This window comes from Parambassis ranga, chromosome 20 (assembly GCF_900634625.1).
Source record: "Parambassis ranga chromosome 20, fParRan2.1, whole genome shotgun sequence".
NCBI lineage: Eukaryota > Metazoa > Chordata > Actinopteri > Ambassidae > Parambassis > Parambassis ranga.
The window spans coordinates 8,511,573-8,525,167 of NC_041040.1; the positions used below are offsets into that span (position 1 = coordinate 8,511,573).

At 41.4% G+C, this 13,595-nt stretch overlaps 1 protein-coding gene across 2 annotated transcripts; it reads left to right on the forward strand.

Moving 5' to 3' along the window:
• The first annotated feature begins 283 nt into the window (after positions 1-283).
• Positions 284-10,765, forward strand: snx16 (sorting nexin 16). Of its 2 annotated transcripts, XM_028433323.1 has the most exons (9): positions 285-455; positions 1,647-2,181; positions 2,443-2,529; positions 4,164-4,312; positions 4,389-4,458; positions 5,776-5,912; positions 6,013-6,135; positions 7,025-7,064; positions 8,242-10,765. In XM_028433323.1, exons 2-8 carry the CDS (start codon positions 1,774-1,776, stop codon positions 7,041-7,043), a joined length of 993 nt encoding a protein of 330 aa, XP_028289124.1. In that variant the 5' UTR covers positions 285-455; positions 1,647-1,773; the 3' UTR covers positions 7,044-7,064; positions 8,242-10,765. The 2 variants fall into 2 exon arrangements, with proteins under 2 accessions (XP_028289125.1, XP_028289124.1); XM_028433324.1 differs by lacking the exon at positions 7,025-7,064 and having other exon boundaries at positions 284-455.
• The last annotated feature ends 2,830 nt before the right edge of the window (positions 10,766-13,595 follow it).

The following is a 13,595-nucleotide window of genomic DNA, read 5'->3' on the forward strand; positions in this document are numbered from 1 at the left end:
TATCATTGCAGTCGAATGACAGTGCCAAAAAGTGCAGCCTACCCTTACTGACAGACTCTCTTTGAGTGTTCCAGATCATTTCGTGTTATTTACATGCTGGTGCATCTGGGTTGTGAAGGATCAACCACCGTGTGTTGAAGCACTTTCCCCCACACGGCCATGACTAAGCTGAGCACAGGAAAGGACACATCATCACATTAGCATCGTTCTTTGTAAATAAAAATCTAGAGAGGATGGGTGATGTGACAAAATCAGCATTGGTGTGATGTTTAATGTGTACTACAGCGCTCTCTTGTGGTCAGCCTGAATCATTGCGGCAGTTGTAGTCTGAGTTGGAGCATGCTAACATGGGAACAGGAGAGCGGTGGATAAACAGCAACAGGACAATCAGTCATTGGGCTTCATGTGTTTAGTAAAGTCTTTTTCCGAAGGGGGAGGATATTTGGACTCCTACGGTAAGAGAAAGCCACCATGCGTCATCTTAGCTTTGTCCACACAGCCTGTGCGGCTTAGCTTGCTAGCTACCGTAAAGGTAATGTGATAGCAGCAGGACGGTGGACACTACCCTTCAAAAACGTGCAGGTCTACGTTAGCTTATTTTTCAAAGCAAAACAACCGTAAAAAAAGCAAAAATAATACGTTTGGTTAATTAGCAGCAATAGTTAACTCATTCGGCTGAGGAATAATACTCTTAAGCAGACATTATTTAGAAAAAATACGCGTTAGCTCACTTTGGATTGTTGCAAATAGTAACAAACTCTTAACTAGTTAGTGCTAGTTGACAAAGTGAAAATGAGACAAACTAAGGACATTTATTTATGTTTCTCTTTCACACCGTGTCATTACTTTACTTTAAAACCATGATTGTTGTTAATGGAGTTCGTGCTCTTCAGTAAAGGATGTCGTTAGTCACATTAGCTTGCTTGCTAACTGAAGACATTACAGTTAGCTTCAGTGTTAGCCCCCTGTCCTGATGGTGAAATAAAATACGAAGCCGGATAATAATTATAGTGTGTTGTCGTCAGTGTGTGGTTGGGTCTGGTCCCAGCTCATCCGTCATGTTTCACCGAAATAGCTGCAGGAGTCTGTCAACAGTGATTAAGCAGCATGAACTATCAATGTTTGTCATTTAGTTCCCGTATGTTACGTGTTCGTATTTATGTACGTTTAACTAATGATGGTTCGGATTTTATATATGATCCAGTCAGATCTGTGTCACTAGCGTTCTGTCTGTCAGGCTTTTAGAAAGGCTCGGGGTGGCTTTCTCTGACCTCCACTGATGCTGAATTAATGTAAACACAGGTAGCTCCCGTGGTCTTTGAGCAGAGATATGAGGCCATTAAAACCTGCATCCAAGTTCTTCCATCTTTATCCTCAATACAACATCATGGCTGTTTCCCTTTGCACTTTGTCTGACCAACAACTAATCAAATAACAGGCTAGTTATTTGCACATTAAACAGGCTTTCACCCTAATGAATTTCACACAAAATACACACATTCATAAATTATAAATGGCATATGGCACATGTCAATAATTCATCTGCCTTTGCAGTCTGGTACCCATCAGTGTGTTAGTCCCAGTTGGAAACCTGAAATCACTTAATAAATTATAACATAATCTTTATTATTGCCTTCTTTGTGCAGGGTTTTCAAAGTCAGTCCCTCACACTGAAGACTTCAACCTCACATAACACTGTTGAAGCAAAGCAGGAGTTGGATCTTATTTTGACGACTGTGCTGGAGGGGCAGGAGGAGTACACAACTCGGGACGATGGCATCACCTTTTGTGCCTGTCCCTGTGCCCATGGACAGAGCCTTGTCAGGTGGTAGCAGCAAGCTGAGGCGGCCACAGCGAGCCTCATCACTGGGAAGTGTCTCCACCAGCTCTCAGTCCTCTGTCACCCGGGTTTCTGAGGAGGACCATGGGAGAGGGTGCAGAGGATTAGGTTCCCAGCACCAGTCCCGCTGCTCAGACAGAGGAGGCCGCAGCCGGACGCCGCCGCCCCTCCAAAGCCCTGTGACACGGGCTAGGGTGAACGGGACACTGGAGCCCTCTGTTGAGTACTCAAGCTGCCCTCGCTCCATGTCGGATCCTGCTGGGAGCCAGCAAGTGGAGGAGAGACCTATCACCCCCACTGTGCTAGGATATGAGGTCATGGAGGAGAGAGCCAAGTTTACGGTATGAGCCCAGAGAATTGGTTATGTAGCATTATGGTTTAGCTAATCAACATGCAAATGAAAGCTATGACAAACTTTAATGTATAGCCTGGCAGCAACACATTTTTTCAGTACCCATAATTTAAAGCAGACACCACAGAGGAAGTGTTCCAATCTTAGTTTAGGCTATAATGGTGTTATATTTGAACATGTCATGTTTACAGTAGCATCTTTGCCACTGTTTCTCTATTTGTAGTCTTTAAGATTATCTTCTCTGCTGCAGGTGTATAAGATCCTCGTCAGGAAGACTCCAGATGAAAGCTGGGTTGTTTTTAGAAGGTACACAGACTTCTCCAGACTCAACGACAAGGTATGTTTGTACTGGTAATCAAATCTGAAGCTCATTTCTAATCTGTATGTGGATGCTCTTGTTTTTAATCCCTTTCATATCTGAAGACACAGTGGGTTTGACAGCATTTTCCTTTCAGCGTGCTTTCTTTTGTTTTTGAATGCTCTGTGGAAATGATTAGAGCCAAACAAAGAAGCTTACTGTTCCCCAACCACAAACAGGTCTGTGCCAACTAGGAGAAAAGGTCGCCTGTGGTTTTAGGAAGGACAGCTTTGTCACAGATAATAAAACGGGAAAATATCAAGCCAACTAGTGGTGCTGTGCAGTATATGGGGAAAAAACCTATTACTTACAGTGAAATAATAAAAAGTGATTTTACTGAGGTTTTGTTTTTGACGCAGGCAAGAAGCATGAAAAACAGGAAATTGGAACACCCCACATTCAATTACAAAGAGGTGTGGATATTGTCTTCGTGCCTGTGGCTTTTCCACAAAGGGCAGCTGCAGCGAGTGTGCTGTGTTCGCCATATGCATAAATGTGCACGACTCTATCTCTCTCCCTGTTTGAATAGAGTTTAACACATGTGACATATAGGATTGCTATATTCAAGCGTATGTTGATGACTGACGCATCAAGCATATATATATATATGAACACTGAAGCTACAGTTATATAAGAGCCTGCCTGCTGCGAAAGAACATTAAAGAGCAGCAGAGGCACCTAACATGGTCAAAGAGTGAGCAGGTATTCTGTAATGCAGCACTGCCTCCATACTGGTTGCCTGGCGCCAAGTATTGTTTGCGTTGAAGTTGGGACCTCATCCTGCATTGGTTCACTCAGAGTTTATGTACATTATTCATGCACATACACATGACCATACACAACTTCTGAGTGAACTGACATCAGGCTCCCTTAACGACACAGTATCTTTGTGTCAGAAACTCCTCCAGGCATTTCTTAGATGTTGACAGAATAATTGCACAGATAGATGAAGGTAAACATGATTAACATTAAAGGTTCCACTGGAAGGCAATGAACAGATGGCTTCTCTCAAATATCTAGCAGTAGTTCAGCAATTTGATGTGTTTATCTACAGTACAAAGGAAGTGGTCAGCCTTAGTTCTTATCTCATCATCTTGAACTATTCATATTTTTTTTTAAATCTGTGTGCACTAGGTGCTTTAGACAGTCTCAGTTCTGCTGAAATGTGACCAAACCCCTACTGTGTTTTATGTATGGTAGAACTCAAGCAACTCGTTCTCATGTCAGACCCACCTTTCTACCCACTGAGCAGCTGTGCAGACCACAGTGAAATTTTAGAAGCTGCCTGAGTTTTTTGTGTTAGCACTGTTCCTCCTGTCAAAGTCATAGCTCAGAATGGGGCCAGGAAAAAAATGGAAAGGCGATCAGTGGTGGCAACGGGTGTGTTTTGTTCTCATCAAATGACTCTGTGAAGGGTTTTGACCATCCATATGCTACCATGGTATGCCAACTCAGTAAACACCATTTCTCTTGATCTCTTCCCTGAACACTGCTTGCTTTTATCATTGCAGTATTTCCTTATATTGTATTAAAAACAATTATATTTATTTCCAAATGTTGTAGCTGCTGTGTGTGATACTCATGCACTTTGTATGTCTGTGTATTCATTCCAGTTAAAGGAGATGTTTCCAGGCTTCCGCCTCTCGCTGCCTCCTAAGCGGTGGTTCAAAGATAACTATGAGATCGACTTCCTGGAAGACAGACAGCTGGGGCTTCAGGCTTTTTTGCAAAATTTAGTCGCACACAAGGACATTGCCAACTGGTCTGTAACACAATTTATGCAAGTTTTGTATCATGCTGAGACACCGGTGCAATCAATTATTCGTCCTCCTTGACAGCCTCCCAGTGAGAGAGTTCCTGTGTCTGGATGACCCTCCTGGCCCTTTCGATAGTCTGGAGGAGAGCAGGGTAAGTGAACATAAACAACTGGAAGCAAAACTTTGAACAGCCCTAGTAAAATTAAATGTGTTGATGATTTAACAACTCCACATCCTGGTCAGCCATTGGTGGACCATTCCACCTGTTCAGATTGACCCAAACAAAGCATAACGCCACTTCCACCATATCTTATTATTGGTATGTGTTGGTTTGGTATAGGTAGGTATTGTACATGCACATATTTTTCTAACCGTCAGACAGGTGTGGATGTTTTTCCTTTTGTGCTGCCCTGTATTATATGTAGGAAGCAATCAGTTATAGGGAAGGTTGATGCATCTTTCCAGTGTGCAGTATCAACAGGAGAAAGAGTTGCCTTGCCACCATAACACAGATATCAACATCTGAAGTATGCAAAACCGCATCTGGATAAATCTGTCAAGTGTTTTAGGCAGACATAATGGGCTCCATCTGGCTAAAGAGCCCAAAGGTACATTAGAGAAGAACAGAACAGAGTTTGATGAAAAGACCATGTTGCACACTGCTGTTTTGGGCTGGTGTTGAAGCCACTGGGACAGGAAACGATATATGGATGAAGTGGATATTCCACTAAAAATGAGCAAAGTCTGGATTCAGACGTCATGTAGTAAGTCAAGAAAGTGATGCTGAAAAGAGCTGGCCTCTACAACAGTACAAAGATCCAAAGTACGGTATAATGCCAAGTATGACTACAACAAGTGCCTTTTAAAATTCATGGGCAGGTTACAGCAACCACATTAGTGCAGATGTACCTATCAGCCTATTAATCTCCTGCTCTATCCTTCCCTCACATGTGAATGAGACTCCCAAATACACAAACTCGTCCACTTGGGGCAGGAGCTCTCCTCTAATCCGGAGAGGACAAACCATCTTTTTCCAGTCGAGAACAATGGCCTTAGACTTGGAGGTGCTGATTCTCATCCTAGCCACTTCACACTCGGCTGCAAACTGTCCCAGTGGACACTGAAAGCCCTGGTTTGATGAAGCCAACAGGACAAAAATCATAGGCAAAAAGCAGAGACGAAATCCTGTGGTCCTGGACTCCCTCCGGCGCCTCGCTGTGTCTAGAAATTCTGTCCATAAAACGTCTAACTGCCAGCAATGTGAATCAAACTGCTGCTCCGCTCATACAGAGACAGAGAACAGCCCTTAGAAGAGGGCCTCGGACTCCATATTCCCAGAGCACCCACCACCTAGGTTGTGGTTAATACATCCACACTTGTTATCCCTGTCTTCTCTTCTGTTGCCTGTCAACAAAATACAGCAGGTTGGATTTATGTCATAAACATTTTCTGTGTTCCCTCCTTCCAGGCTTTCTGTGAGACTCTGGAGGAGAGCAATTATCGTCTCCAGAAGGAGTTGCTGGAGAAGCAGAAGGAGATTGCCTCCCTGAAGAGGAAGCTGGAGGAGAGGGAACAAGCCATCCTGCTACTGGAGAAACACATCAAGTTAGTAGACAGACACAAACATGGAGGCAGGTCACTGGCAACATTAAAGCTAGCAACTAAGCCAATAAAAATGTTATGGTTGTGTTTGCTTATGTCTCAGTGGTGAGTGTGCGGGCACAGAATCTCCATGCGGTCTGTCAGCTCCGGGCAGTGAGAGCAGTGCAGATGCAGATGTGGAGTCATCTGCTGCAGAGGCCGATCAGGACATGCCTCACGACACTGGGTAAAAGACACACACATACAGAAGGAGTCAAACTGAAACACAGCCAAATGTTCTGTGCTTTTCCCTCCACAAATATCAAGCCATAAGTTACTATACTAATCCTTTGAGAGAGCAGCTCAGCGGTCTGAGGGAGGTTTAATGAGTCATTAGAATGCTGAACATTGATTGGACCTATACAGTGTGGGGTTTGCCTGCCTACTCCAGCTACTCCACCTAATTACATTACATAGCAGGAGGAGGAGGAAGTAATAAAAACAATGAGGATTGCAGAAAGAGTGTATCCCCATAGTGAGTAGCATCAGTATCAGAAAAGAAAACCTTCAGCTGGGCCAGCAGGTTTAAACCCAGAGTCCAAGAAATGGGATCACTATAAATGAATTAGTGGGTGGCATGATGATGCGGGAGTCTGCCGTACAACAACAATGTGTTGGTTCAGTGATGCCCACATGTGCAGGTGTTTATGGAGCATATTTACTGCAGATTGTGTGGGGTTATGTTTCTGGCACGCTAATGTTAAGAAATGTATAACCCAGAGTTTCCAGTAATGGTTTTCAGGCCCACATTGATTGCGTGTCTTTGTAAACATATCACTCTCTGATTGGTTCCAGTGCAGCTCTGCCCATTGAGCAGAATGGGTCAAACCTCAGCAGGACTCACTCTTATTTGTTGCAATAGCAAAACATACATGTGGTTTCTATCAATGTGTCACTCTCTTTATGGTCTGTCTGCATTGGAATTTGTTACATTTTTGTTCCATCATTTATTTATACATGTAAATAACTTAGTTATTTCAGAGAAAATGGTTTTATTAGCTTCATCATAGTCATACTTTTGAGTTTGCTTTTTAAAATGTTTTTTTGATTGTGCTCTTTACTCTCACATTTCACAGCAGTGCTGCTCCAATCTGAAAAAAGAGCCTATAACGTGAGGTACTTCAAAAACCATCTGAGCAGGCCAACTTCATGGCATCCTGTCTTTTCATATTCTTCTTCCCAGTAACATGCATCCCTTTGATACCTGTTTTATGAAGTCAAGATAGGTTTGGATTATTTTTCAAGTCTGTCTTAATACAATACTCATATGCAAAAGGTCGAGTAAGCTGCCTTAATCTTATGCAGTTTTCTGTTAAAGATCTCCTCATCCTTCAGATATTAAAGTGGATCCACACAACTAGCAGCAGGAGAACTGCATTGGCTGGTGGCTTTTAAAGGATTACTTGAGAGGAGGATTATAAAGGAATATATGATTCCTTCTGTAATTGTAGTATCGCTCCTGTCCATCCTGGGTGCAGATAAAATATGCAAGTACTGTATTGAGATATACTTGAATCTATTCAAACCTATCTTTTAAATGCTCGGAGTCAGGATGTTTATCGAAGTTGGGGTGAGCTCACTTTCAGCTGAACTTAGCCCTAAGATCATTTCTCACACAAGGTCCCTGTTTTTAAGTGGGCCCTAATGGCCACAGACGTCAAAATAAGGGTGTGAAATCTCAGCTGCTTTCATTTATAACAGCTTTATTGACACTGAAGTGGCAGGCTGAGTATTGTTTGATTTGAAAGTGATTTTACCCCACTTCTTCAGTGTTTTCGTTGTACTTGCAGTGTCCTGTGCTCTGTGAACCTTTATGGCTGCACCCCTGCATCATATATTACTAACATCTGCTGTCAGTGTCTCTTCTGCACATGGTGATGTCTTCTCTCTGTGGGTATTGTAGGTCGCTGAGTTTCAGGTTTCTCTTTCTTCCTCTTCACATCTGTTATTTTGACAACCTCTGGTCATAAAGACTCAGGCGTGGACCACAGCTACTCACTTTCTTGGTATTTTGTAGTAAAGGGTCACCATGCCTTCTTGCATTAACAGTGGTGCCGTAACGGATAGAGAGTAGGAGAGAAAACCTTGTCTTCTGTGAAATTGTAACCATAACTTGCTGGTGTCGTGGAATTAATATCTTCATGTCTTGGTGTCTCCAGCATCAATGTCTCACAACTCAGGTTGTTCTAGTGTTTTTCTCCTGCGCTTGGATTCTCTCCATCTGTCAGGCTTCATGTTGTCTGTGTTTTTCATTGGTGACATTCCATTTAATGAATGCTTCTCCTCTCTCCAGCGGCAGGTGTGAGGTCCAGCCGGTGCGATCCTCCGCCTGCTGGTGCGGGCCATCACTCAGCACTTCTCCTCCGGTCATCCAGGTCACTCAGCTCTATCACAAGAAGCTGGAACACTAATGGAACCCTGTCGCCCTCCTCATCCTCTTTTTTTGTCTCCATCCCACACCCACTCCACATTCTCATGTTATTTCACCTTATTCAGTTATTTGCTTTTTTGTATGTTTTTTTTCTCAGCCCTTCTTTTTTTTACTTAATCACGCCCCTCTCCAACACATCCCCTCCTCTAGGAGTTGGATTGGTGCAGCGTTTACTTATTATAGACCTTTCAGTACACAGTGGGTCATGGGATGTTTTACAGAACACGTTAAGGACCTTGAAAACCTGTGGCTGACAGATTGGATCAGGTTGGTCCTGCAGTCACAAAGCCAAAGGTCAAAGGTTTCTTGACCAAAAACACAAGATAACTTGAAGACCACCGGTGTGGTGGTATCTTGACTTGTGACAATCTTCAGGAAAGTTAAGCTATCATCTCATCAGTGTGTTTGCCCTATGGCTCCTTACTTGTGTCAAGAGGCCATATTTTCAAACCAGAGAAACAACACCACTGTATGGCTGCAGGAATGAGTCTGGATGAATAACAGGTCTTGGGACTTCAGCCTTGATAACCAGGTGGGTAAAGCAGAGGGTTGGTAACTTTCTTTTTTGTCTTAGTACTGGCATTCACTGTGTTTTTCACTTTCCCCACATTCCCCCATGTTTTTAGATCTGTCAGATCTGTAATGTATTGTACCAAGCAAGAGCTGAGGAATGTCATGGCTAAAGCGTACATTAAACATGTCATTCCCCTGTCACATTCCAACATACACACATGCAATAATACACAGAAGTGCTTTGCATCTAGATATTCACTCTACTATTATTGGCTTGCAGTTTCACTATGGCCTGTTGTAAAAATTGTGAAGTTTTCAAAACTATTTTTACTGCAAAATTTGTTTCTTTTTATAATTTTTTTTGCCGCCATATTATCTATCCAGCTGTTCGTCCCCTCTTCAAAATAAAAACATTATTTCTAGACAGGGGACTATACACATACTTTCTTAGCGGTAAATACTTGTGCCCTTATGGGAGCTGCTTCTTTACTGCATAGCGTAGTCTTTCAGGGATTTGACATAACACGCCTTTCCAGAGTGATGAGTGCACTTGACAAGATGGCCTGGACTTGTATCAGTTTCCTCAAGGCATGCTATGGTTTTATGATGTAGGCGTGATTAAGGGATTTAGTTCACCAATTTCCAAATAGAAGCACTTTTCTTTACTCCTGTTTAGCTGTGGGGTTCTGATATTATCTGACTTCTGCCTCAATCTTGATACATTTATATTTTAGGACTCAGTAACTTCATGCTGTTTTATCAAAACATAATCCTCAGACCTCATTTTAAACAGCAAGAATAACATGGCAGAAGGGCCAGATGTCTCAAGATATCCCAGCAAACCTGCTGGAAGTTGAAAACTTTTCTGATGTGGGTATGAAATGTACCCTTTAAAAGACTTGAAAACACTTGTTGCTCATGTATTTATTTTAACAACCCTGACACACACACAGACAAACACTTAAATCACACTGGTGCTAATTACCTGAAAAAATCCCAAAGTGATAACTTGAGAGACAAATGAGTGAGTCCTGAGAGGAGGAGGAGGAGGATGTTTGAAGCCTTTGTTTAAACAAACACAAGGCTTTCTGAGATAAGATGCAGATGCATCACTCTTGGTGCCATAGGCATAGCTTTGCATCAAGATTTACCAGGTCCTAGGTAAACAAATCATCCTTAGAAGCCATATCTTTAGACCTAAATGACATGTTTCACATGTGTTCATGTGTGCAGACCAGCTGCTGGTTTCACTCTGATAAGTTAATGAAGTGTGTGGTAGCTGCAGCTGAAGTTAGTCTCCAGCCTGGCCTGGAACAGGCCATGTGATGCACTTTATGGGTGAATGGCAACGCCTAATGTTTGCTAGGATATTGTTTTTACTGCTTTTTGTCCGAGACGGATACATGCCTTCTCGAACACGGACTGCTTGCTTTCTTAATGTTTGATTAACCCGTGTTATGTTTTGTTGTGTGAATTCTCTTCACGTGTCATTCAAAGTGCCTTGAATATCATCCACTGCTTTTCTTTTTCGATGTGTTTGAATAGCTTTATAGATTTGTGTAGGACATGAAACATATCCACAACACTTCTCTGATGGAAGTCATATTTTAAATAACATTATTAACTAAATGTTTTGCCTGGAATAGACATTTTGTAATATTACATGAATTAAATGGAGTCAGATACACACCTATAATTGCACTACTATAAAATAACATTCGATATCACCTGTAATGTCACAGATTTAAAGGGATATTTCTCTGAATAATGGGATCTGAAATGTAAATTCTAGATGTTACACATGCTATAGCAGAGATGTCTATCAGAAAGAAATATTTAACACACACAAATAAACACAAAGTGATGTATCAGATGAATGTTTCCTGTTTTTTTATCATTTAAAGTTTTCATGGAATGTGTTAAAGAAACATTAAAAATGCTCCTGAGGATACGTCCCAGAAGGCAATCAATTCACACGAGTGAAAAAAAATATTTTCCTTAGCTTCTGTTCTAAGCTGTGCCCTTTAAAAAAAGGATACAACTTTATTACAGAGCAGCTCACCAGAGACGGAACATTGTGAATATTTTCTGAGCAATAAATACAGAGTACCCTTACAGGAGCTGTTTCTTTTTCTGTGCAGCTTAATCTTTCAGGGATTTGACTTTACTACATGTCTGGCTTTTCACACGTTCCCTTACAGATGTGAGTATTTATTGACGATCACTTCAGCGGGGTAATGGGTGATCAGGAAAGCAGATATGTTTTGTTTTTTTAATTATCTTTTTGAAAGATTTTAAGCTTCATGTTTAATGGTTCCTGTCAGTTTTGTAGAAGGATAGATTGTGGTTAATGTCTGGGTATTAAACCCAGTGAAGGATGCAGATTTTTTTTAAAGGAATATTTACTATGATTAAATAAGAAATGTAGGTGTTTGCACAGCTTTGTGTTCCCTCTGAGCCCTTTGAGTTATTGTAGCTGATCAGCCGAGCTGTTTATTAATCTTTGGAGGGAGATTTGTATACAATATTTCCTTCTTTTGTTTTATTTTGCTTTACAAGCTTATCGAAGTGTTTACTCCTGAGTTATGTGACCCAGATGCAGTGTTTAGTTCATCAGGAACACTAGGCTTAACGCTCTGTGCTGTCATCAGATTGGTCATTCATCTTTGGCAGGAGTCGTTTTTGTCACTATGGGTGGTTCTTTTCTTGGTATTATCCAGCACCATACGACCAATGGCAAACTTCAGAAGTCTGACATCATTTAATAGTGTCTTGCACATAAACTGTTAGTCGCAGTGACTAAGGTATTTATACTGGTTGTTTTCAATTCCTACCCTAAAGACACATTAACATTTTCATCTCATTAAATTTGAGACAACGGTTTATGAAGTACCTAAAATTCTGTGTAGACGCTCAGTAAGGAGTCAGGAGCATTTTTTCAGTGGATTGGCTGAGTCTTATTGTTCTGAAAACAGTAAGCCCAGCAGGGAAAGATTTAGCTCTGGCCCACCTGAACCCAAAGAGTAGAAGATCTTCCATCTTGTGCTGACATGACCTCTGTATATGGATAGGATAGAATGCTATTAGTCTCGAACGTTTGACAAATGTGTTCCATTCTCACCAGTTGATGGTTATACTGGGAGAATCTGTTATGTCACAACCCGGTTTGCCTGTATGGATATTTTTCAAACTCCTGTTTGGATCATCAATTACAAAGGTTACAAAAGGGGCCACAAACAATAATGAGGTAACTTGAGTGATTCCAGAGGCAGAAGAACGTGCTGTGGTGAGTATTACTGTATGTTAACAGTTACTGCCAGAGGACATAGACTGAAAACGTCCATCATGAATGGTTGCACGTGTGTATCAATATTAAGTATGACAGGACATGTTCTGTGTGTCAATTAAAGTGACAAGCACAGTATACAGCAGGTTATAGATAATGTCAACAACAGCATGTTTGGAGGGAACAAATAGAAAACAGGCTCAATAGGACGCTGCTGTATGTGTCAACTCACCCATTCATAGCCCCAGGCGGACCCAGAGTCCCACTGCTCCTCCTGTGCACGCACACTCACTGAGGTTGGGCCAAATGAGGAGAATATGTCCATTTTGTCCTTGATTAGTCTTTTTCAGAGCCATGCTATGGTGAGCAGAGGAGTCACTTGGCAGAAATGAGATCTGGACCGAGTGAATGGAAAATATTTTAGTGTTTTATGAGAATGTGAAAGGGTTTAAAGGAAGATTTGCAGTTAAGTGTGAGTCAGCGTAAAAAATATACTCAGGGATATGAAACACCATGTGATGTGTAGAGATGTGAGAGTCAAATAAAGCAATGAGACGTTTTACAGTCAGTGCTGGATTTTATTTGAGACTACTTATTTTTATATCATTGCATGCCATACAACACTAAAGTGAGAGGGAGAAACGGTATTTTGATACTCTTTTTTTATATGTTTTATACTTTATTAGTTTATTTATCAAGGGACATCTTTTCAAATATGTTCAAAATCAGTGCACAAGGCCAGGCGTGGAAAGAAACGACTGAAGCTGAACATTATAAATTTACCAGCAAAAGGATGACATTTGAACTTTTCTGCGATCTGAGATGAATTTATCAGTGAGCGCCTTTCTGTGCTTGGGTCAAAGTGGAAATACAGCAGACAACAAACCTGGTCAACCAGTTCTTGGCTACTACATGTTGAGCTTGGCTATAGACAGCAGTAGATATAACATTACGGGGATATTATGCATACATTTATTCATGATCTTGCCAAGAATTAGATAAGAACATTAATACCACTCACATGTTTGTCTGCCCTACAGCCTGAAACTGGATAGCTTACCTAAATGGAAACTGGAAAGAAGAACACGCATTCACTCAGTCCCAAAGAAAACAAGATCCACCAACATAAAAGATGCCATAAATGCATGAAAAAATATTATTGGTGGAGGTTCTTTGTTGTTTGTCTATATACTTTTTAGTGAAAATTGTATTTTTTCATGGATGCAATACAGAGAAAAGAGGTGTTTTTATTGGCCTCACACTTACTGAAGTGTTCGGTCCATTCACTATGAGTCGACAACTTCACTAATAAGCTTGTGATGGAGCAGCCCTGTCAGTGACTGAAAAGACAAACACACCACTTACACACACCTACACATTTATCTGTGTTATTCCTTTATTTGCCTAATACATGCAC